We start from the raw sequence: 24,547 nt of genomic DNA, 5'->3' as shown, positions 1-24,547 counted from the left end.
TTTATAATCAATCCTCAGGTTGTTTCTAGCCTAAATAATCGATACTATTTCAACTGGACAAAAGCTTCGTCAATATAAAAGGAAAACAAGAAAGGTGCGCTCTCGGTCGCACACAGAAAGAGCTCTGAGGACATCCCACTCAATGTTGTCATTCTCCCTTATTTTTCAGAATAAAGCCTGAAACAATGTCTAAAGACTGTTCACAACTAGTGGAAGCCATAGGGAATGGAATCTGGGTCCTATCCCTTTAAATGGTGGATAGGCTTCATTGGAAAAACAGCCATTTCAAAGTAATGGCACGTCCTGGATGGATTTTCCTCAGGTTTTCGCCTGCCATTTCAGTTCTGTTATACTCACAGACATTATTTTAACAGTTTTAGAAACTTTGGAGTGTTTTCTATCCAAATCTACTAATGCATATCCTAGCTTCTGGGCCTGAGTAGCAGGCAGTTTACTTTGGGCACGCTTTTCATCCGGAGGTGAAAATAGTGCCCCCTACCCTAGTGAGGTTTTAATGTTGTAAATTACTATTGTAGCTGGAAACGGCAGATTTTTTATGGAATATCTACATAGGCGTACAGAGGCCCATTATCAGCAACCATCACTCCTGTGTTCCAATGGCACGTTGTGTTAGCTAAACCAAGTTTATAATTTTAAAAAGGCTAATTGATCATTAGAAAACCCTTTTGCAATTATGTTAGCACAGCTGAAAACTGTTGTTATGATTAAAGAAGCAATAAAATTGGCCTTCTTTAGACTAGTTGAGTATCTGGAGCATCAGCATTTGTGGGTTCGATTACAGGCTCAAAATGGCCAGAAACAAAGAACTTTCTTCTGAACCTTGTCAGTCTATTTTAGTTCAGACTCCTCACAAGTCCTCAACTGGCACCTTCATTAAATAGTACCCGCAAAACACCAGTCAACGTCAACAGTGAAGAAGCGATTCCGGGATGCTGGCCTTCTAGGCAGAGTTCCTCTGTCCAGTGTCTGTGTTCTTTTGCCCATCTTAATCTTTTCTTTTTATTGGCCAGTCTGAGATATGGCTTTTTCTTTGCAACTGCCTAGAATGCCAGCATCCTGGAGTCAAATGTAATCTATTACTTCTGTACTGCCATAGTAGCAGCCTATAACTCAGATCCGGGCGGCCCCCGCAAGTCAGTATAACAATGGGGATTTCCTCTGCTCCTGTTCTTTGGCTCTCCCCTCAACCATTACTTTCAACCAGGTATAATAGAACTTGTTGCCCATCAGACAAGTCAGGTAAAGTACTTGTTGCACATTAGACAACAGTCACTGGTTGCTGTTCATTTACAATACTAATCTTGGAAAGGTACTCATAATTTATGAAAACTACTGCAAATGTCTTCAAAAGGATCATTCCCAAAGTCTGCATGGTTTTGACCAGTTCCTCTTTTAATGAGCGGCAGCCAATAACTGTATGAGCTATAACAACAAGTGCGTTTATAAATGTACCTGAAAGTCTAGAATGAATTATTTGCAAGCACATTTTGTAAGGATTCAATCAACAAATAAAATAAATTAGACAAATTCCCTTAAAAACTATTTTAATAAGCAGGTTGCAAATACTTTGTTAAAGAAAAAAAATATTTTGTTCACCATTGTATTAACATAGGGTAAATAGATCCACACAAAAAAAATCTAATTTTAAAACATGTTTCCTTTTTGAGAAGAGAAGAAAAGTTCATTGATGGGTAGACCTATCTTTTAGGCCAGTTACGACGGACTCCTCTGCAAGATGAATAAAGAAAACCGACAGTGATATTAGTGGAACAATCAAAACTGGAATTGTGATAAGCATAGAAAATGGATATGCACGGATGCACGTCACAATGGTAAAATGTAAACTGGAGACACCTGCCATTTTCTAGCTAGCAAAAGTAGAAGTGATTGTTAACTGTAAACAATTTTAGGTGGCTAGCTAAGCACCATGCCTACCTGTGGCTAAGCAATTAACTTATTTACTGTTAATTAGCCACAGCAAATATCTTTGCAAGCAAGTGCGATGGTGTCTCCAAAACAGCAAGCATGAATCTTGTTACCTTTCGGATTTTCCACCAAAAAAGGACATACTTCGGTTTCCAGCACAGGCATTCGATTTTTGGGCCTTTGCATTTTTCTACAGAAAACAAAAGGAATGTTCGCTTGATATTACAATAGCCATGAGAACGGTTACTTTTCCACAAATATCCTGCCAGCGTTAAAGGTAGACTTAGCAAGATGACGTTGAATGCACAATGTACACACAGTGGGTCAATTTGGCAAATGTAATAATTAGAACTTGATGTTAATAATACCTTTTTCCTGGGTTCATGGCCTTGTCTGTCTGGATCAAACTGTTTACCATCATTTCCTTTGGCCCCTAGAACATCACAAAATTATTTATTTCACCACATACAATGAGAAAGGAAGGTCATGTGTGGAGATGCAAAATAATCTCATCAACCAACTACAAATATCATGACCAAAGTCAGATAGAACATAAACAAATACATGTGGTTGCGTACCAGCAAAGACTTTGAAATCTGACTGGCTGTAGTCATACGGTTTGAAAACTAGAGGTGGTGTAGAGTCCTCGTTTTTCTTCTCAGCAGCTTTCATTAGTTTCTTGTTAGGTTTTGGGGTCGACTCTCCTGTCTCACTGGCAACCCTCTCCCTTTTCGTTCCTCCTGGTTTTATAGATTCCTGATGGAAATGTAAACAATGTAATGAGATAACTTGCCTGCACAGAATTGAAAATGTTTTCTTATAGCTCTGAAGAAATGTGAAAACGACTCACTGAAGCTTGCTGGCGCACAGTCGCAACATTCTGAAGTGATTCCTGGTAGCTCTGCTTGGCCTTCTTCCTTTCCTCTGTAGGACAAGAAATCTCACAATATTCACAAAGAATGGTTTGAAATAATATTAGAAAGTTAATTTGAATCAAGTCAAGTACACCACACCTGCTACTGCCTTTGCCTCTTCCTTCGCTTTCTTTTTGGCCTCTACCTCCTTCTGCTGCTGTTCCACACTCTGCAGCTTCCATCTATTACTGATCTGTTGAAACATAGTGGATAATAAACACAAGCAGGACAAATTAAGTTCGACCTTCAAGATAATATTGACCATCTTCGAGTTCAGACTTCAGTGGCATCATTTCTGCCACAATCATTGTTATGTACAAATATTAATGAATTAAATACCTCATATATTTTCGTAGAGGGGTCGAACTTAGCATTTTTGGAGATATGGATGTCGTTTGACGGTAGATACTAAAAACAAGAGGATGCATTATAGCAACACAAACAGAACACATCATTGGTTAACCAAGCATTACCAGGTCAATGCATCTTACCATTCGGAAAGGGTTCTGAAAAGACTCGACAACCCTGCATGCTTTCTGTTGAGCCACTGTGAGGTGACCAGGGTCTTTGACTGTGTCCTCCTTCAAAAGAAGCACAAAACACACAAGTCACCAACCGAGATCATTACAGTCACATTTCAAACAGTCTTATAACGGACAACAAATCTGAGAGGTGTACTGTGGTGTACCATTCATTCATGGGCCAAAACACAAACAGACATCAGATAGTTCTTACCTCAAACAATGTGATTTTCGCTGAAACTACTAGACCAGTCATTTTATGCATGTCAACCTTCTCTCCCTGCTCCTCGTCAGAAAAGAGTGCCCCCTTTTTGGTTGAGAGTTCTGAAAGTAGACGCAAAGTACATTTTCATTTGTTTAATTGACTATAGCCAAGGACAACATGATTAATGTTAACAATGGACTTAAGATAAATCTTACCATTTGGGGTACAGCTGGGGATATCACTTTCAGAGACTCTGGATGTATCATGAGGACCAAAAAGAGGAATTTCTGGCTGCAAAAAGAACCAATGCATGGCACTTCAGATATAGGCAGTTTTGCTCATAAATGACCTGTGAAAATGTATAACCAAGTGGATGTGGTATCAATTAATTCGTTTTACAAACCTTTTTTATGGGCGTGAGTGCTTTCTTCTTGTCAGCCACAATTTCAGCCTATATACACACACACACGGAAAACATTGATTAAAGTGAAATGGTATAAAACGCAGGGGGCAAACTACATGCCCTCCATGACACCTACAGCACCCGATGTCACAGGGAGGCCAAAAATTTCATCAAGGACAACAACCACCCGAGCCACTGTCTGTTCACATCGCTATCATCCAGAAGGCGAGGTCAGTACAGGTGCATCAAAGCTGGGACCGAGAGACTGAAAAACAGCTTCTATCTCAAGGCCATCAGGATGTTAAAACAGCAATCACTAACTCAGAGAGGCTGCTACCTACTTTGAGACCCAATCACTGGCCACTTTAATAAATGGATCACTAGTCACTTTAAACAATGCCACTTTAAATAATGTTCACATAGCTTATATTACTCATATCATATGTATATACTGTATTTTATACCATCTATTGCACCTTGCCTAAGCCGCTCGGCCATCACTCATCCATATATTTATATGTACATGTTCTTATTCCATCCCTTTAGATGTGTGTATTAGGTAGTTGTTGGGGAATTTTTAATTACTTGTTAGATATTACCGCACTGTCGGAACTAGAAGCACAAACACTCGCATTAACATCTGCTAACATCATGTGTATGTTACCAGAAAAATCTGATTTGAGTACCTTTATTCACTAGTTACTTATTTGACACTATAAAAGAATCAAGTGACCCAAACCAAGATGTGTCGTCAGGCTGGTTAGCAAGGTTGTCATCATTGAAAATAGATAATACTCAATTAATTCAAGTAGTTGATTGAGGTTAAATGTAGTAAACAATCAACACTGCCCCCAGGGATGTCTCACCTTGAGAAGGGGCATCTCCCTGGCCTGCTGCACCAAAATGTGGAGCTCGTTGATCTGCTGCCGCACCAATGGGGGGACAGGGTTACAGCAAGCGATGATGCCTTGAGGCTCTCTGGTAGAAAAAACCCCAGATGGGGACTGTTTAGCGTGGTATTAATGTTTGTGTGTGTGCATGCGCACAGGTGTGTTTTTTTGGGGGGGACAGGCATCTCTCAACTTACTTGGGCAGGATGTCAGAGATCTTAATCATCATATGATTGGGTAGGACATATCTGAAACACATGGCGAACAAGTTTAAATAAAAGTCATATACTTAACAAAAACCCTTGCCATTTTCATTATTTCTATCCCAGTTTGAGATGAATCAGGTTTTTTACATCTCAAGCAGTGTGAGGTGCTTACTGGGGAAAGAGTGTAGCAAATTTAAAAACAGTTGTATGTAGCAGACAGTATAAAGCTGGCTTTCATAGAACAACTTCACAATCCAAACCAAATACTCTTGAGCATCAGGATCCTAAGCGAGCAAACGGCAAATGGGTCCATAGGCAAGACCCTCCCTACCCAGTGCTCTCATCCTCCTGTCTGGCCAGCTTGTCCCTCCAGCCGTACAGCAGTCGGAAGGCAGTTAGCTGCTGCGTGTTGAACACCTTCTTCTGCTTCCTCAGCAGGTCCATGTAGGAGTCATCGGTGAAGAGCGGCTTCATGTATTTCTGCAGAGGGGTTTTCGTTGTTAGTGTCTGAACAAGTTAACAAGGGAATTAGGCCTAGGTGGTGCGGTAATGTTCAGTCGCGCTATTCAGCTCGAGAAGCGTACCTTCAATGAGATGTCTTTGCTTTTGTGCCAGACCATCTGCAACAGGGCAGGCTGCCCGTTGCCCACTTCCCAAAGGTCCACCCTCAGCCGATCGTAGACATAGAGGAGGTAGTGGGTATCTGCCCGGGCATACTGAAACATCTCATCTGGCAAAGGCCTAGGGAAAATCAAAAGCAATTCTAATCATATTTTGCTCCCAGGCCAACATGAACAGCTTTAAGTGAAAACTATTTAGTACACATTGATGAACAATCAGAGCACACATGAACATCTACAACATCAAAGTGCATAATAGAGGATTAGCGAAATGACATTACCGTATTCTCCAGTCTGCCAGTTGGTAGCGTTTGTCAGAGTCCACGTTGCAGAACAGCTTAAGCAAGTGGTCAAGCGAGTGCCTGCCCAGGTTAAGGGTACGTGACGCCTGGTGGGTGTCAAACATGTTGACAATGTAAAGGCCCAAATCCTTTTGCAGCCACTCAATATCAGAGTCGGCACCATGGAAAACCTGCGAAAGTCATATAAACCTACATTGGTGACTCAAATTCTAGGCTATACTGAAGTTTCTGTAAACTGAAATGCTAAGCCTGCTACCATTGCCATTATTGGGCATTGTGCTGTGAAATCCAAAATGTGCCTAGACAACCAGGCAATGACCTTGACGATGGCGGGATCTGTGAAAGCCTCATTGAGTATGTACAGCTCACTACGCAGCTCCAAGGTGTCTATAATGAAGTCTTCATCCCGTGTTGAAATCTGCATCAGGCAGGTGATGCCCAAAAAACTTCTGTAGGAGTGGTGCTAAGAGAGAAGATACACATGATTCAACAGAAAATCCTGGTTGGGTAGGACACATTAGAGGTCATAAAAGGCTAAAACTAGCAAGCGTTCATTTTCCCCCATCTTTAAAGCTTAGTTATTTCAGGTACAATTTAATTGTCTCAGGCAGAGGAACATGTGTAAAACCCTCAATTGTACCTCCAGATCTACTGCAAACTCTGACGTCTTGGTCAGTTTCTCGTTTACGGCCACCAGATCCTCCAGATTGTCAATGAATGAGCACTTTGTCTCAGCAAGTGGTTTGTACATCTGAAAAGTCAAAAACACAAATTGAAGCCTGGCATCAATTGAGAAAATGTATCACACAAAGATAAAAAAACAAACATTTGCTTAATCGTGCCAGAGGCGAACTTGACTAATATTAGCTTTCAATAAAGATATCCAGAAACTTTCAATAAAGATATCCAGAAACTTTCAATAAAGATATCCAGAAACTTTCAATAAAGATATGCAGAAACTTTCAATAAAGATATCCAGCAATGTCAAGGTCAACAAAGTGTCAGGCGTCATGGTCAAAATGCTTCATGACCGTGTCAAAGTGTATTTAGCTATTCAAAAATAAAAGTGACACCAGATAGACTTGAGGTCTCAGGCATGATAATGCACATTTTTGTTTGTAGTAAAGTAGCCCAATGTTGCAGGTTTTGCTGAATATATTATTGTAATCTGCAATTTTCAAGTGAAAATATTGGACTTTATTATTTTCATGGTTGTTTTTATTGACTCTCCCCTTTAACTGCCCCTAATACAGGGATGCAAACTAGACACCTTTGGACGAAATTCACCGTTTTGAATCCAAAATAGTTTGGGGGGGGCTTTGGATGACTACTGGCTGTATGCGAACGAGTGATGCACGTTTGGAGCAATAGTGGATGTATCTAAGGCTCAGCCAATCGTTCCCATAACAACATGAAGAGAGAAAAGAGAGAAAAGAACCAATTTGCTAGTTACAGCATCAGCGCACGCTCTGGAAAGAGGCGTGGTTCATTTACAGCAGCGCGTCCCCTGAACGATAACGAAGAGGTAGATGAGAAGCCTGACTACGGAGACGGGGGTGAGAAGGTGACGAAGCGTACTTCATGAGCTGTAACCGAAAACTGACATTTGGAAAGTTTGAGGTGAGGGAGAAAGTGTGGTCGAACAAGTATTGTTAGCATTGTTAAGTATCTTGCTAGCTGGATCGAATTATCCGTTATAGCTTGCCAGAGAAATGTTGAGCAACATTAGCCAACTGAACTGATCAAATAATTTAGTTTATGGTGTGAAAATAAAGTTAGACAGCTAACGTTAGCTAGCTAATGTTACAACATCAGATGAACCAACGTTAGTAACCTAACCAAATCGCTCTAGTATTAATTGGTAACGTTATACGACTCCTTGCCGTTCCTCAAGTTAGAACGCGTTAGTTTCTTACTGGACCCTGGCAATCTGAAATGTTAACTAGCTAACGAACTAACTACTATCTGTGAACTAATGTTTTCCCTTTACAGTACAGTAAGTTAATTTTCCGAATGAGAGAATTAAGTGAAAATGAGGCGTTGCTTGTTAAATAGTTAAGTGTAGCTGGAGCTGGATGCCACTATAGAGGTGAAAGGACCACCACACACTTTCCCTCTTTCTCAATACAGTGGATAAAAAGGGGTATGGCAGGTGTACTCTCTGCCTGAAGGAGATCAATTATGTCAACAACGGGTATCATGCTCTGCTGGCACATTATACACTTTCTGCCTGTGGACATCTGTTCTACAATGTAATAATGTGCAGTAGCCCAAAGATATTGCTTTTGTTGTTTTGAACTTGACTAACACATGTGAGTGAGGGGGGATTATTACATTTTTTACTCAGTGAACTTTATTTTTGCACACATGTAGCCTTGTGCACTTGATCGATGTCTACTATAGTGGCCACTATAATAGAGCAAAAATAGAATGCCTGTTTGTTTCATTCTATTTCTACTTAAGATGTTTTCCCCCCAAGTGCAATATTTAGATGTGTGTGGTCACAAGCGTTCTATTATAAAGGCTGTCATGGCTAACAGCAATATTAGTGTATTGTTTTTTTCTCAAGACTTGAGTCCTTCGCAATAAAGTCCAGGCAACAAATAATTGGAATGCTTTCCTTAATTTTTTTTTGCTGTGAGTTAGGTTTACATGAACCACATTATTTTAGACTGATCATGTAGATCATATTCTTTGTTTAATTAGTTAAAACCTGCATTTCCCCCTAGAAGGGAGTTTTTGCATGCATCAGTGCAAAAAAAAAGAAAAGTAACCTTTTTGGGCCCTCACCAGTTTGCATCCCTGCTAATAGAGTCCATCAAGTTTGCCAACACAACAGTGGTGGGCCTGATAGCTGACGAGACAGGGAGCAGGTGAGAGCACTTGCAGTGGAAAATGACATCTCCCTCAATGTCAGCAAAACCAATGTGATCATGGACTACCGGACACTACCCCCCCCCCCCCCATCAACAGGTTGCAGTAGAGGGTCAAAAGATTCAAGTTCTTTGGCATACACATCACAGAGGACCTGACATGGACCAATCACACAGACGGTGGTGAAGGCACAACAGCGCCTCTTCAACTTCAGGCAACTGAAAAAGCTTGGCATGGGACCTCAGATCCTCAAGAAGTTCTACAGCTGCACCAATGAGCATCTTGACCGACTACATCACTGCCTGGTAGGGAGGGAAACTGCACTGCACACAACCGCAAGGCTCTACAGAGGGTGGTGAGGATGGCTCAATACATCACCGGGGGCGGGCTTCCTGCCCTCCAGGATATTTATAGCATCCGGTGTCTGAGGAAGGCCCGGAAGATCAAGGACTTCAGTCACTCGAGCCATGGACTGTTAACGCTTACCATCTGACAAACAGGCTCTGAGACAGCTTCTACCACCAGGCCATCACATAGCTAACATAAGCTGTCTACCTGCTCAGACCTGCACCTTAGAGACTATTTGCGCTGACTCTCCACACAAGCACACAACCATAGTCAACGCTGCTGTTCTATTTTATACTATTTATTCAACTGCACGACCAAAACACTATCCATTTTATATTTGTATACAGTCATACTTGTCATAGCACATTAATTTGTACTGTATATACTATTGTGCACATATCAGTTATAATACTATGTATATACCTTATAATTACTAGTAATTCTTTATTTGACCATTGTATATTATTGATATTGTACTGCAATGTTGAGCTAGCACAAAAGCACTTTACTGTACTTTTATATCTGCAGTGAACTGTGTATGAGACTAACACAATTAGATTTTGAGTCCATTAAAAGAGTCAACTTGAGCAAAGTGAGGTGTATAATCATTGATCTACAAATACTATTCCCTGCTAAATAATAGGTTTTGTGCGATCAAGATTCACAGAGCCTCCCCTGACTCAGGCAATCCCCACACCAAACACACGCACAACCAGACATTGATTGGAGACATCTTGTGTAAATAACATTTCCTCTCGACTTTTTACCTGCAGCGACACTAGCAAGATAATGCTTGAAATACCGTTAAAAGCAGTGTCTAATTTTAATTGCCCAAAACGCAGGATCCTAGTTATGACGCTATACCTCAGTGTTAACCAAACAATTTACCTGGGGTTCAGGCTTGGACAGAAGATTCTCGGGTAACGCAAGGTGATCCAGTTCGTATTGGTATGGGTGAGCGAACCTATGGAGGAAACATTATAGCAATGTCAGATGGGATGTTATTACATTTCAACCTTGGAACAAGAGAGTACACTGACTCAGAATGTCTTACATGTCTTCTACATGCTCCTGAGTTCTCTGCTGGTGAATGAAATCAGCCAGGGCGGCAGGGACATCCAAATCCTCTGGTCTCTCTTTGCGAATGTGTTTGTTGGTAAAATCTACGACAGGAAAGGCGGAATCAATGGAAGTCTTCATCGCATGTACAATTTATTTAATTGGTACTTTTTAGTAAATAATTTCGTATTTTTGGCAACACAATGATACATAGTTTAGTTATCTTATGAACCCTTAAGAGGCCAAAAGAGTTGTGATCATATTGGGTAATACAATGCTGATGTGTCATTTCTAAATACCATGAAAGTGTTGGCACAAAAATAAGTTACAACTGAATTTATTTGAAATTATGGCAAATGCGACTTACATGAAGGAAGGGGTTTTCTTGCATTGGGCTTGATGATGATCTTGGGAGTAAACGGTGTGTTGCTATTGTCAACTTTTTCCCGGAATTTCAACTGAGGTCTGGTGACGTTTTTGGCTTGGAGGAGTCGGAATGTCTCTGAACTACGTCCAGAACCAGAGTCACCCCCCTGTTCAATAAAGACAAAAAAACAATCAATAATACTACCATAGAAGAGGAACATTCCAAACCATGTTAGAAACATTAACTTTTTGTTAGATGTGGACATTTTATCTCCTCTTCCTACCACCAAAAGGACAACCAGTAAAGTAGACTAGCTTTCAAAAGTTCGGGGTCACTTATAAATGTCCTTGTTTTTTAAAGAAAAGCATTTTTTTTTGTCCATTTAAAATAACAATTGATCAGAAATACAATGGTGTAGACATTGTTAATGTTGTAAATGACTATTGTAGCTGGACACAGCCGATTTTGAATGGAATATCTACTTAGGCGTACAGATGCCCATTATCAGCAACCATCACTCCTGTGTTCCAATGGCACGTTGTGTTAGCTAATCCAAGTTTATCAGTTTAAAAGGCTAATTGATCATTTGAAAACCCCTTTGAAATTATGTTAGCTCAGCTAAAAACTGAGGCGTCTTTCGCAAACTAGACACAAATGTACTTGTCCTCTTACTCAGTTGTGCACCGGGGCCTCGCACTCCTCTTTCTATTCTGGTTAGAGCCAGTTTGCGCTGTTCTATGAAGGGAGTAGTACACAGCGTTGTACAAGATCTTCAGTTTCTTGGCAATTTCTCACATGTAATAGCCCTAATTTCTCAGTACAAGAATAGACTGACTAGTTTCTGAAGCAAGTTCTTTGTTTCTGGCCATTTTGAGCCTGTAATCGAACCCACAAATGCTGATGCTCCAGATACTCAACTAGTCTAAAGAAGGCCAGTTTTATTGCTTCTTTAATTAAAACAGTTTTCAGCTGTGCTAACATAATTGCAAAAGGGTTTTCTAATGATCAACTAGACTTTTAAAATGATAAACTTGGATTAGCTAACACAATGTGCCATTAGAACACAGGAGTGATGGTTGCTGATAAATGTAGATATACCATTAAAAATAAAATCTGCCGTTTCCAACTACAATAGTCATTTACAAAATGAATGTCTACACTATCTGATCAATTTGATGTTATTTTAATGGACAAAAATGTGGTTCTCTTTCAAAAACAAGGACATTTCTAAGTTACCCCAAACTTTTGAATGGCAGTGTACGTTGAAATATTTTTTTCAGCGTTCTATCTGGTAGAGATTATTGCGTCTTTTTTACAGCGACTTCTTTCAGACCGATATCCATGGAGTAACCATGATAACAGTCGTGATGTTTAGACAATAGTTCTGACAGGTTTGTAATTTTGTGGCCCCTGTGCCAAGAAGCTTTGTTTCTGCACCTTACGATTCCAACTGGATACGACGATCTTAGGGGGCTGAAAACCTGCGGGCATGACAGGTTGCTGGCTCCTGTTGACTCCGGCAGCATCATCAAGCAGAATACCCTGAAAATCAATTAAAAAAAGAGTTGACTTCAGAATAATTCCCAAAATAATGGGGAATTATAAAAGTCATTAGTTCAGAATATGCTGCCACTTTGGTATACATACCACTTTCTCAAGAATTACATCATTGGCGTCAACCACCAAGTCAAATCTTTCCTCCAACCCTGTCAGTTTGTTGCGGTCTCTCATGTGAGCTCTGCAGCCATGGTGGTGCATTATCTGACTCATACTGACCATGGGAATAAAAAGACAAACATGTTGGGAAGATGGTGCATGAGTGACTTTTATGCCAACCATTTTTCTTGGCAGCAATGTCAAACTGTTTACATCCAGTACTACTTTACCAGTATGTACATGTGGCCCGATCACAGCTAAGGGTCGTTTTCTTATGTACACAGACCGTAGCCATGGTATATTGGCTATATACCACAAATACCCAGGGTGCCTTATTGCTATTATAAACTGGTTACCAAAGTAATTGGAGCAGTAAAAAAATAAATAACTCATACCCGTGGAATATGGTCTGACATACCATGACTGTCAGCCAATCAGCATTCCGGGCTGCTGATGTGAAGACGGCCCATAATAATGACTGGAGTAAATGGAATGGTATCAAACGTATGGAAACCATGAGTTGGATACCATTTCATGAATTCCATTCAAGTCATTACTATGATCCCACCCTCCCCAATTATGGCACCACCAAGCTCCTGTGAAATAAAGCAATGCATTATGTGGGTACAAATTATTACTCACCAATGCAACAGTCCATCTCCTTGAGTTTCACAGAATTCTTGAAATCCCGGGAAGCTGCGATATAAATCATATTCATCCCCTACTTGCGGTAGACTGGCAGATGCCTTGGTAGCTGCTACGACAGTGCCCAGTCCATACTATAGAAGAGAAAGGGTAAGGCTTACTCAAAGTTAAAATTACCTTTATGCATAATGCAGCTAGCTAGCGTCACCAAAGATGGATGGATATACTGACAAGATACAAGGTTAAATGCTACTAGCCTCATACCATGAATAGCAATCTCAGACAACTCCGAAAGTGTTTTTTCTCAAAGTTTCCGAGATGTCACGTGTCCTACTTAAAGCAGTACACTCTTAACTACTTAAGCATTACGAAACTTATATTCGAGCAAATAAACAAACCTCACGTAGAAAATAAGTCATACATGTTTTGTTGTTGACCCAATGTGACATTCTCATTGACCTCCATACAAAATATCGTTGCTTTGTCGAAACAAAGAAAACCACCTACTGGTGGCTGGAGGGAGACAGGATTTACGCTGAGTTGGGCCTCTGGTATTACTGTGCGAGGATTCTCGCTAGCTAGGTAGCGAGAAGTAGAACCTGGCGTGACCATCCTGAACACCCGAGACAAAGCTCTTGCTTATGTTGTGCATAAATTATTTTGTTAGAATCCATGTTAAAGCATTAGTTAGGCTTGCTAACGTAGCTGCTACTACTACTATTACGAGACATGTAGCTAGTTAGCTGGTCCACGTTTTACACGCTGCAGACACAGTACAGCTCGTTAGCCAGCTCACTACCTTCACAAATGCATCCACATCCTTGAAACCGGGATAAAACTCGTTGTCCACACCAGCTGGGTCTTCGTTAAGAGATGGATTATTATTTTGTTTGTTACTGTTTGAAGAATCCATCTCTAATTTCTGTACATGCGAGTGGCAGGAAGCAACCACTCTTGGTTTTTCTTCTTCACCGTTGGATTTTATGGGTAACACTAACATTAGATGAGCAATAGCGCCACTGACCGGACTGGAGTATAGAGCAGAGACAGAACGCACCATATTTTAGTTGTTTTGAGTATCTTTAAAAAATATATATAGCATATATCACTCACATACAGTTAAAACCCCTAAATGACTAGAGTGCCCTTAGTAAAATAACCCTAGAATTGTTTGTTCTGTCCCCCATCTCCCACTGCTCAATAGCCTATGATCTACCAACTTGCACCCACCCTGTGTTGACACCACTGTGAAATGCACAAATATTTTATTAAGCTTTGTGTCGGCCTAGGTTAATTAAAGGGCAGGCCTGTTTTTGCGGCCCCTGCATTGTATTTCTCTCCTCACACAAGTCCATAAGGTTGTTGCAATTAGTAGATTATACCAGCGGATGGCAGTGTTCATCTGAGTATTGTCCCCATCTTTCTCCATGTATATCAAAATGTACACAGATTCGCAGTTGTTATCGCAGATGCAGCGAAATGCTTGTATTTCTAGCTCCAACAGTCCAGTAATACCTAGAAATACAAAACAGTACACACATAATCCATAATCAAGTAAATAATAAGACATTGGGAAATATCAGAATGAGCAATGTCAGTGTCTAATATACAGTATATATATTACAGACTCTGAAATTTTCCACAGACACAAAAAGCTTATTCCTCTCAAATTTTGTGCACAAATTTGTTTACATGCCTGCTAGTGAGCATTTCTCATTTCACAAAACAATACATCCACCTGACAGGTGTGTCATATCAAGAAGCTCATTAAACAGTGTGATCATTATACACGTGCACATTGTGCTGGGGACAATAAAAGGCAGTGTGCAGTGCAATGGCGATTGCATCGTCCTTGGATCTGTTGGGGCGGTATGTGAATTGTAGTAGATCTAGGGTGTTGGATAAGGTGGAGAAGATATGGTCCTTAACTAGCCTCTCAAAACACTTAATGATGACAGAAGTGAGTGCTATGGGGCGATAGTCATTTAGTTCAATTACCTTCGCTTTCTTGGGTACAGGAGCAATTGTCTTTCAGGTGTTAAAGTGGGTTCCTTTTTATCCACTAATCAATAGCATATGTAGTGCAGCGCTCTGGGCATTGACACATAGACAAGTCATTATTTGGATCTGTGGTGTGTGGAGAGGAACCCTTTCTCTTCCATTCCTCTTCGTATTGATCTTTGTACAGGGTCCTTTTCTCTTATTATCTTAAAAAGATTTTCCTGGGTTTCATATATATTTCCACACTAAGGTTCGGTTGTACTGTGAAATTGTGAAAATTATGATGATGCCCTTTTAGTGTAAGAGTTGTTTGAAAAGACCACCTGAAATGTCAGCCTGTTTTGGTGGGATGGACCTTTGGCCTGCCTGGTGATGTAAATTATTTAATACACCAATAGGAAAGAGAGTTCCAAACCTCTGCCAATTACAGCTGGTTTTCAGTTTTCCCTTCCCCCACTATTTTATCTAACCAGGCAAGTCCTTTAAGAACAAATTCTTATTTACATTGACAGCCTACACCAGCCAAACCCAAACGAAGTTGGGCCAATTGTGCACAGCCCTATGGGACTCCCAATCACAGCCAGTTGTGATACTGCCTGGAATCAAACCAGGGTCTGTAGTGACGCCTCTAGCACTGAGATGCAGTGCCTTAGACCGCTGCGCTACTCGGGAGCCCTAAGAACACTCCCAGACAGTCCTAGCAAATTTCTTGCTAGAGAAATCTATTTTTTTTCTAAAACTATTTTGTTTCTTTTTGACAATTAAAAAAAACTATTTTACAATCACTGTAAGGTACTTACAAAAATGATTTGATATTGAGATAAAAACGGCTGCATTGGACCTTTTAAAAGCGTCTCTGCAACACTGGGTTGATAGATATTTCAGCACATAGAGTACCTTCATATGATGTTTGTGAGAGGAAAGGGGCTGGACTTGAACAGTGGACACATACGTCAAATCAAAAACATGTATTGGTTTATCAGTAGTTATAGCGGGAGCAGCAAAATGCTTATGTTACTAGATCCTAACGATACAGTAAAGTGTCAGACAATTAAAATGTAAGAAAAAAAATATTACAAAAAAGACTCTCGTGGACAGACTATGTAACCATAAATTGTACTGCACATCCATAGATGGTAGATCTATCATGATACAACGGGAGATAACGAGCAGCGTTAGTTCCCGTGCTTTGGATAAATCACGATTTCGCAGGTGTTAGCGGTCGCGTTCCACTGCTTAGACGTTGCACCATCAACCAATGGTTGCATGCCACTGTATCGACCACGTCAGCGACCGACAGATTGCTATAATATATGATATAGTTAGCTGATATGTAAAATACCTATCCAGGCTTTGTAAGATCTGGCATCGTCTAAGCAGTCGAACGCAACCAGCATTTTCGAATTTCGGAATGGTAGGAGAAATTTGGCCCATATACTTGCGGATAACTTCCAAAAGAGAGGGTGGAGCTCTTCTTTCCGGTTCTGATCGTCGTTCTATCTCTTCTCTTAACACGTATGGACCCAGAATTTAACCGAGAATCCGACCAATTATGCAACACTTTTGTTCTGCTTTAACCGAGATTAATGGACACATGGCTGTAATCCTGAAAAGTTATTATAGTAGCATTATGCTTGTGTCCAGTACTATCATTTTCTTGTGATTGCAGTTATGCAATGTCTATGTGCATATGTCAAAAATCTATTTTATCTTTTAAAAATAGGAAGACACAGAACTAAGTCTTTAATGGTGCACTTTATGGAAGGATCCTTTGGTCAGCTGTTCAATGTCAGCAGACCAATATCAGTAGTTGGACAAATCAGAACAAAATATGAATGAAATAAATACTGATTATTCTACTTTCTTGGTCAAAGTAGACTGCCATTATACAGTATAAGTCACACAACTCAACAACAACACTGAAGAGAAAATCCTCTGTAAATCGTTTTCCTTTAATTTTTTGTTTTAGAAAACATAAATGCACCAAACAATATTGTACATGCACAGATTCAGTATACAAGATCAGCCAATTACTTTTCATCGTGAAAACATTCTTGATACAATCTCATGGAGATCACTTAACATTGTTTTAATACTGCAGTGTGAAACATAAAGACCAAGTGTTGCTAACCACAGCACCTAAACTTTTTTGTCACGAAAGACTGGCATTATAGTTGACCAATTTACTATACAGTACTGTTTGATGTCAGTCTTTACTTTTAATAATGCATTAGTCAAGCTCAATAAGTTTGAATCATGTTGTACAAATATAGTGCTATAAAAAACAGATGATTGGTTTTCCTAGTACCATTCATAAGGGAAAACTTTGCTGTCCGTTGACCAAATTGTCACAATATTCCTGGTATAGTTAAGAATTCTTGAATTGAATGGGGATTGCATTCAAAATTAATATTGCATTTTGGGGACAAGTTTCCTTCACGGTTTTAAACCCCTTTGAGGGCATTGGTCCATATCATAGTACATGGGAGCAACAGACCAATCAAAATGTATTTCTAAACAAGTTAGAACTTATATTTTTATCTCTTTAAAGCAACACTTGACCTTTGTGTAGAATTGTCAAAACTAAAAAAGCCTATAATCAAACAAAAAAAAACAAGATCTCCACAGTACTTACTGAATACATTACAAAACAAAGATGGAGGTGACCTTTCTGTATCAAGGACACAAAGTTCATAGACTGTATATTGTGAGTTTCTAATCAGTTAAACATTGAAATCAGTCATAAAGTACAGTTTCTTTGTAAACACTGTTTGGTTTGTAATGAAATAAAACTGAGAGTGTACAGATGAACCACGAGAAAGCCACGAAAACAAGCATATCAACAAAAACACATTACTCAAAGACAGCTCTCTTTAAGTTGTCAGCAGTGGTAATGAGATCTGATCTTATCATCCAACAAAGCCCTTTACAACTGTTGCCTTTTTTAAATGTATCGGTTGAACTTGGATCGTGCTCATTGGGGCACGCAATGGAAAACATTTTACAATGGGAAGCGAAAAGGAGTCTTTCTTAGTCCAGGTAGTCCCTCCATGTTTGAGTTAGTTTTCTTCCATTTAGTGCTTAATAAACACAACTCAGTTTACACCATCGCAGATGTGCAACTTCATGGTGTTGTTATTCTATTTGAAAGTGAGCACAAAAATGTCCCAAATGTTTGATTGCCAGTACAATAAATGATTTGGAGCTTTATAAAAAAATCACTCGCTGGCCTTCCAAAAGACACCGTCATCTTTTTATTATTTTTTTATTACATTTTTTACTTTAGTTTATTTGGTAAATATTTTCTTTACTCTTCTTGAACTGCACTGATGGTTAAGGGCCTGTAAGTAAGCATTTCACGGTAAGGTCTAGACTTGTTGTATTCGGCATTATGTGACAAATAAAGTTTGATTTGATCTGTGACACACAGAGAAGCAAGGTAATATGCATCTATTAACAACACACACACACACACACACGCACACAACCATATTTCCATCCTGATGGAATCGTTCTGATTTAGCTCCTCTCACTGAATCCTGATGCATTAATCTTCTGTGGTGTCATAGAACCATTAGTCCTATGCCCTTTCCCATAGAGACCCCTAGGCTCAGTCTAATTTATTAATATGATTTAATTGCTGCTAAATCATGGCAGATATCAGACTTTTCATTTGTCAAGTCAGGGCATTAAATAGACCACTGTATCATGTGCTGTCAGCCGTCTGATATAGCTGCTCTCTGCTTTATGACCAGTGAAGTTGGTGTGTAAAAGACCGAACACCTGAGCAGTTGAGGCTACGCTGAAAAATATGTAGGGGTTATAATACAATACATAAGTTTCAAGAAAAGGCTAATTGAACCTTGAACAAAAGATAGGCAAGTCTAGTACATATTTAACACATCTGACTATAAGTCAATGTCATGCATGAGTTCCATATACAGTAAGACTCCATGGATTTTCTTGGGAGTGAATGACTTTGCCTGCTTGGGACCCAGCTAGTGGCTCAATTTCAATGTCAGACTGGCACATTTGGCACCATTTTCACCACGCAACGGGCGAGCACTCTGGCACAAAATGGCTGCCGTGCATCACCCAGGTGGGTGTCATATTGGTAGTGGGTGAGGTGGGGTAAAGACAGTCCTCCTATTAAATGCAATCTATCCATCCACTGTAAGGTCAGTTTTTAGATTTTGGCTCATTATAGTTGTAAGGAGCCCTCGTGATACAATCAAGTCTCTACCACAATGACAAAATAAAAACATTGAGAAAATGGCTTGCACTCTCTCAAACAGCTCTCGTCTTATGGGTTTCATGTAGCACATAATTATACGATAATGATCACTTAAAGAGCTCTGAAATGCTGCACAACACTGACTATAAGTCAAGTGAAGCGATTTTCTTTGTCACACTCTTACACAGATCTTCAAAGGCACAGGCACAGGCAAATGGTTGTGTCTACTCAAATGAGTAAGCAAGAGAACTTAACTTGGCTCAGCCAAACACAAGTAAAAGTTTTTGCTTCGATGACCACCTCAGAGTACGTCAAAATTACAAAAGTCAACTTCATATCGCAACCTTGAAAGTTTAAAAGACAAGTATTATTACCATAGGTAATAACTTTCATAACTAGCTTTGAGTGTGACAAGGTTAAATTACAAATGAAAATATGAAGGGAAAAAAAGCATGGCATTGCTAGCTTAACATTTAGCCTACAACTAAACGATTCAAACTACTTTGGCACATGAATGGAAGTAAGGCATTTGTATCATTCAGGGCTTCAAAAATTCAAAATAGCGCATTCATCTGAACATCCACCTAAAATGTACAATCCAAGCAGATACCTTCAGAAGTTGACAGCACTTGACCTAACACAATGTTCATCAAAACATGTGCCCAAACAACAAACATTTCTTCACAAATTCCCTAAATGAATGTGCTTATTGTCTTGCCTCCAAATGGATGGTCTCTACCATTACTTTCACAGTTAGACAAAATTATAATTGTAGATGGGTCATTTAGAATGGAGCAGAGACAGCTTATTTTATCTGTAAACCAGATAGTAGACTGACATTCTGTCACGATGTAGACCTGAACGTTGAAAATGCGATGCCGAGGAGCAGAGAGACAGGGGATGTGTTCAGACTCCAGGCCTTCGAGCCTCGCGCACTCATACCTAGAACAAAGCACAACACCAACATTAAGTATTTACGAAACAGAGAGAGATAATACCTCAACGTAGGTATTTGCCCCATGTAATGTTATTTTTCTGTTTTTTTCCCCTCCTATTTTTGTTCTTTTTTTATATAATAGAGCAATAGATAGCAGTTATGAGATGCAGACAAATCGAATAATGAAGGGGTGGGACTAGGCAATCAAACCCTGGTCTCCAGGGGCGATACATGTAGTCCAGATTTGGCAGCACTACCTCTAGACCAACTTGCACCACCCATGTAATTTTCACATGAATAATAATGCATTCCTATTAATATACATCCCCAGCTAATTAACACATGCCTTCAACACAGCATGTTACATAATCAAATATAACAATTAAGACCAAATGAAAGCTGACTCAAGAGAAAAATTAGGGCAAAGCAAATTTGCTTCGCCCTAATACGGTTTGTGCTTCCACACAAAATGGGTGTTAAAGGAAAACAAAAAAGAAGTACAAATACAGGCTCTTTATTTTCAGACAAAACAAATATAAAAAACTTCGTATCTGAAAATACATTATATAAATAAGGCCAGTTTAGAATGCAATCCTCTCCATCCTTTTCAGTGGCTCAACACAGAATATCAATATTACAAAATATAGCTGCAAGCAACCATAGCTGGGTTCAAAACTCATTGCACCACAGCGCCATTATCAGGACAAAATGGATTCTCGATGAGCTACTTCTGTACTCCTTAAAGCTAGAATCCTTAGTTGAAACAATAACACAGCGGTCACCCCGCCTCTGTTTTGGTAAAAAGGTGAGGGATGGGCCTGGAGAAATGTAACCACTCTCAAATTCATAAACAGAGCTATGTATACAATGACTGACCATCCATGATGTAAAAATTATATACTGAACAAAAATATAAATGCAGCATGTAAAGTGTTGGTTTCATGAGCTGAAATAAAAGATCCCAGAAATGTTCTATACGCACAAAAAGCTTATTTCTCTCAAATTCTGTGCACAAATTTGTTTACATCCCTGGTAGTGAGCATTACTCCTTTGCCAAGATAATCAATCCACCTAACCGGTGTGCCATATCAAGAAGCTTATTAAACAGCATGATAATTACATATGTGCACTGGAGACAATAAAAGCCACTCTAAAAATGTGCAGTTTTGTTACACAACACAACGCCACAGATGACTCAAGTTTTGAGGGAGAGTGCAATTGGCCTGCTGACTGCAGGAATGTCCACCAGAGCTGTTGCCAGAGAATTCAATGTTAATTTCCCTACTATAAGCCGCCTCCAACGGTTGTTTTTGAGAAATTGGCAGTACGTCCAACCGGCCTCACAACTGCAGACCACGTGTAACCACTTCATCCCAGGAACTCCACATCTGGCTTCTTCAACTGCGGCATCATCTGAGACCAGAAACCTGGACAGCTGATGAAACCGTGGGTTTGCACAACCAAAGAATTTCTGCACAAACTGTCAGAAACTGTCAGATGAATCCCGGTTTCAACTGTACCGGGCACATGGAAAACAGCGTGTATGGCGTCATGTGGGCGAGCGGTTTGCTGATGTCAACATTGTAAACACAGTTCCACATGGTGGCGGTGGGGTTATGGTATGGGCAAGCATAAGCTACGGACAAAGAACACAATTGCATTTTATCGATGGCAATTTGAATGCACAGAGATACCGTGACAAGATCCTGAGGCCCATTGTCGTGCCATTCATCCGCCACCACCACCTCATGTTTCAGCATGATAATGCACAGACCCATGTCGCAAGGATCTGTACACAATTCCTGGAAGCTGAACATTTCCCAGTTCTTCCATGGCCTGCATACTCACCAGACATGTCACCCATTGAGCATGTTTGGGATGCTCTGGATCAACGTGTACAACAGAGTCTTCCAGTTCCAACCAATATCAAGCAACTTCACACAGCCATTGCAGAGGAGTGAGACAACATTACACAAGCGACAATCAACTGTTTGATCAACTCTATGAGCAGGAGATGTGTCGCACTGCATGAGGCAAACAGATGCATATCTGTATTCCCAGTCATGTGAAATACAAAGATTAGGGACTAATTCATTCATTTCAATTGACTGATTTCCTTATATGATCTGTAATTCAGTAAAATTGTCTTGGGCGTCGTAAGGATTGGACCAAGGCACAGCGGGTAAAGTGCTCATCTTCTTAACTTATTAAAGAAAACACTTAAACAAAATAAACAAACGACGAAAACAGTTCCATAAGGCTCCCAGGCTATACAGAAAATAACCACCCACAAAACACAAGTGAAACAAACCTCAACTAAATATGGCCTCCAATTAGAGGCAACGACAACCAGCTGCCTCTAATTGGAGGTCCTACCAAAACCCAACATAGAAATAGAAAACTAGATTTAAACATAGAAATAGAAAACATGGAACCTAAACCAAAAACACCGAAACACACAAAACAAACACCCCCTGCCACGCCCTGACCAAACTACAATGACACTACTGGTCAGGACGTGACAAAAATCTTTGAAATTGTTGCATGATGAGTTTATATTTTTGTTCAGTGTACTTTTAACCATGTTTTGAGGATATACAGTGTTGGTTTACATTTACATTGTTTACAAACATTGGAGTTAAACAAGCTTATATCTTGGGTTCTGATGGGGTTTTACAGTTGAACTAAGCTCATGGTTCTAAGTTCTATTCTTCAAGAATCAATGGGTATACACAGTGTACAAAATATTGGGAACACCTTCCTTATATTGAGTTTGCCACCTTTTACCATCAGAACAGCCTCCATTCCTCGGGGCATGGACTACAAGGTGTCGAAATCATTCCACAGGGATAATGGCCCATGTTGACTCCAATGCTTCCCACAATTGTGTCAAGTTGGTTGGATGTCCTTTGGGTGGTGGACCATTCTTGACACACAGAGGAAATTGTTGAGCGTGGAAAAACCCAGCAGCTTTGCAGTTCTTGACACACTCAAACCGGTGCGCCTGGCACCTACTACCATACCGCGTTCAAAGGCCCTTAAATTGCATCTGAATGGCACACATACACAATCCATGTCTCAATTGTCTCAAGGCTTAAAAATACTTCTTTAGCCTGTCTCCTCCCCTTCATCTAAACTGATTGAATTGGTTTTGCTGGTGATATCAATAAGGGATCATAGCTTTCACCTGGATTCAACTTGTCAGTCTATGTTCCTAATGTTTTGAACACTTAGTGTATATCATTAATTTATGTCTAAAAATCGATGTTGCAACTAAGGATTCTAACTTTAACACACCTGCCAAACATCATAACTCCATATCAAATAGATCATGCAATATGCTTTTGATGGATTTTTTAAAATGTTTAATGATGTTGACAACTGAATGTATTTTTCGCCAGAACCACTGGACCGACCGACACCACATCTGGTATATTGCATCTATGGACCCACGTCTTAAAACCCACGTCTTTATTTTCTAAGACTCTAGTTTAAACAACATGGCCGTTATAAACCAATGATCTTGCGTTAATGTTTTTTCCTGTCCAACAGCGCCACCTTGGGCCAAACTGAACCATACTCTACAGGTTTGCTAGACTCACATCGCTGAGCATGTGTGCCAAAGTCAAACAGATCAATAGATATAATTATGTGCCTGTTGTAGGGCCACAGTGTGGTTAATCTCCATGTGCTTGCATATGTTGAGTCTTGACAGTGTTTGTTACAATGTATCTATATAAGTATCCATGTCAGATTCATATGCATTTATGTGTCAGGTCACGCCCACTTTAATGTTTATTTGTCCATAGCTGCCATGTTGTTTGTGATACTAGTCGGAAAAATATTGTTTTCGGAGACCTTGGTCCATTGATGCTATCAAGTTTCATGCAGGTCTGCCCAGTCCTTCCGGTCTGCCCAGTGTTTTCCACAAAATTCTGAATGGCGGAATATCCATCATGGCGGACCTATGTAGCTATGTATTTTATGACTCTAGGTGAAACGGGGTGAGGGGCATTTTCAATTGTGTGTTATAGCGCCACCATCTGGCTAACTGGCATAGCATTGCATGAGAGGGTGTGGACTATAAGCCTTTACCATCATGCCAAGATGCACCCTCCTAGGCCTTACCATCTCACAGACATTTGCATGTTAATGTTTTGTGATGGAAGAACCGGTTTAAAAATAATAACAATAGGATTTCTCAAAGCTTTGCTGCTCGAACTCCTAATAATGAACTCCAACAAAAACAATAAACAGTGCCGGCTCTAGCCTTTTGTGGGCCCCAAGTGAGCTTCGCTGCTTGAACCTCTAATTAGCATTTAAAGGAAAGGAAGAGGTCTCCTCCTGTAGTCTCCCAGGAAGGTAAAATAGTATCCAGTGAGAAGGGAAGTGAAACTTAGTGACATAGATAGATTGTG

At 40.0% G+C, this 24,547-nt stretch overlaps 2 protein-coding genes and 1 long non-coding RNA gene across 4 annotated transcripts in view; 1 reads left to right on the top strand and 2 right to left on the bottom strand.

The window, feature by feature from the left end:
* Nucleotides 1–1,392: 1,392 nt before the first annotated feature.
* exosc10 (exosome component 10) lies at nucleotides 1,393–13,898 on the bottom strand. Of its 2 annotated transcripts, none has more exon segments than NM_001140362.1 (25): nucleotides 1,393–1,749; nucleotides 2,061–2,137; nucleotides 2,316–2,380; nucleotides 2,526–2,703; nucleotides 2,798–2,871; nucleotides 2,961–3,054; nucleotides 3,201–3,269; nucleotides 3,353–3,442; nucleotides 3,597–3,706; nucleotides 3,803–3,878; nucleotides 3,991–4,038; nucleotides 4,857–4,968; nucleotides 5,078–5,128; nucleotides 5,418–5,566; nucleotides 5,671–5,827; nucleotides 5,988–6,178; nucleotides 6,328–6,471; nucleotides 6,649–6,759; nucleotides 10,119–10,194; nucleotides 10,285–10,393; nucleotides 10,657–10,822; nucleotides 12,094–12,198; nucleotides 12,304–12,427; nucleotides 12,955–13,091; nucleotides 13,757–13,898. In NM_001140362.1, coding segments are annotated over 25 exon segments (2,658 nt in total). In that variant the 5' UTR covers nucleotides 13,871–13,898; the 3' UTR covers nucleotides 1,393–1,718.
* Nucleotides 7,521–9,246, top strand: LOC123727325 (uncharacterized). Its single transcript, XR_006759247.1, has 3 exons — nucleotides 7,521–7,628; nucleotides 8,821–8,881; nucleotides 8,982–9,246. It is a non-coding gene; the product is annotated as an uncharacterized lncRNA (long non-coding RNA).
* A 2,993-nt stretch (nucleotides 13,899–16,891) lies between the features above and the next one.
* cntn3a.2 (contactin 3a, tandem duplicate 2) overlaps nucleotides 16,892–24,547 on the bottom strand; it is a 72,167-nt gene continuing 64,511 nt past the window's right edge. Inside the window, exon 23 of the mRNA XM_014145830.2 lies at nucleotides 16,892–20,134. Within this exon, the coding sequence (XP_014001305.1) occupies nucleotides 20,037–20,134 (98 nt within the window). The 3' untranslated portion in view covers nucleotides 16,892–20,036. The remainder of the gene's footprint in view (nucleotides 20,135–24,547) is intronic.

The sequence above is a fragment of the Salmo salar genome, chromosome ssa15, assembly GCF_905237065.1.
Source record: "Salmo salar chromosome ssa15, Ssal_v3.1, whole genome shotgun sequence".
Taxonomy (NCBI): Eukaryota; Metazoa; Chordata; class Actinopteri; order Salmoniformes; family Salmonidae; genus Salmo; species Salmo salar.
The sequence above is the reverse complement of the archived record's forward strand: the minus strand, read 5'-3'. Positions and strand labels throughout refer to the sequence as shown.

What these genes read in the sequence shown, in the direction of transcription:
- exosc10 (XM_014145628.2), bottom strand. Translation starts at nt 13,569, where the DNA reads ATGGTCACGCCAGGTTCTACTTCTCGCTACCTAGCTAGCGAGAATCCT. An exon ending in GCAAAGACATCTCATTGAAG is followed by an intron (nt 5,567 to 5,670) that starts GTACGCTTCTCG and finishes ACCCCTCTGCAG; the next exon opens with AAATACATGAAGCCGCTCTT. An exon ending in AGATTTCAAAGTCTTTGCTG is followed by an intron (nt 2,381 to 2,525) that starts GTACGCAACCAC and finishes GTGATGTTCTAG; the next exon opens with GGGCCAAAGGAAATGATGGT.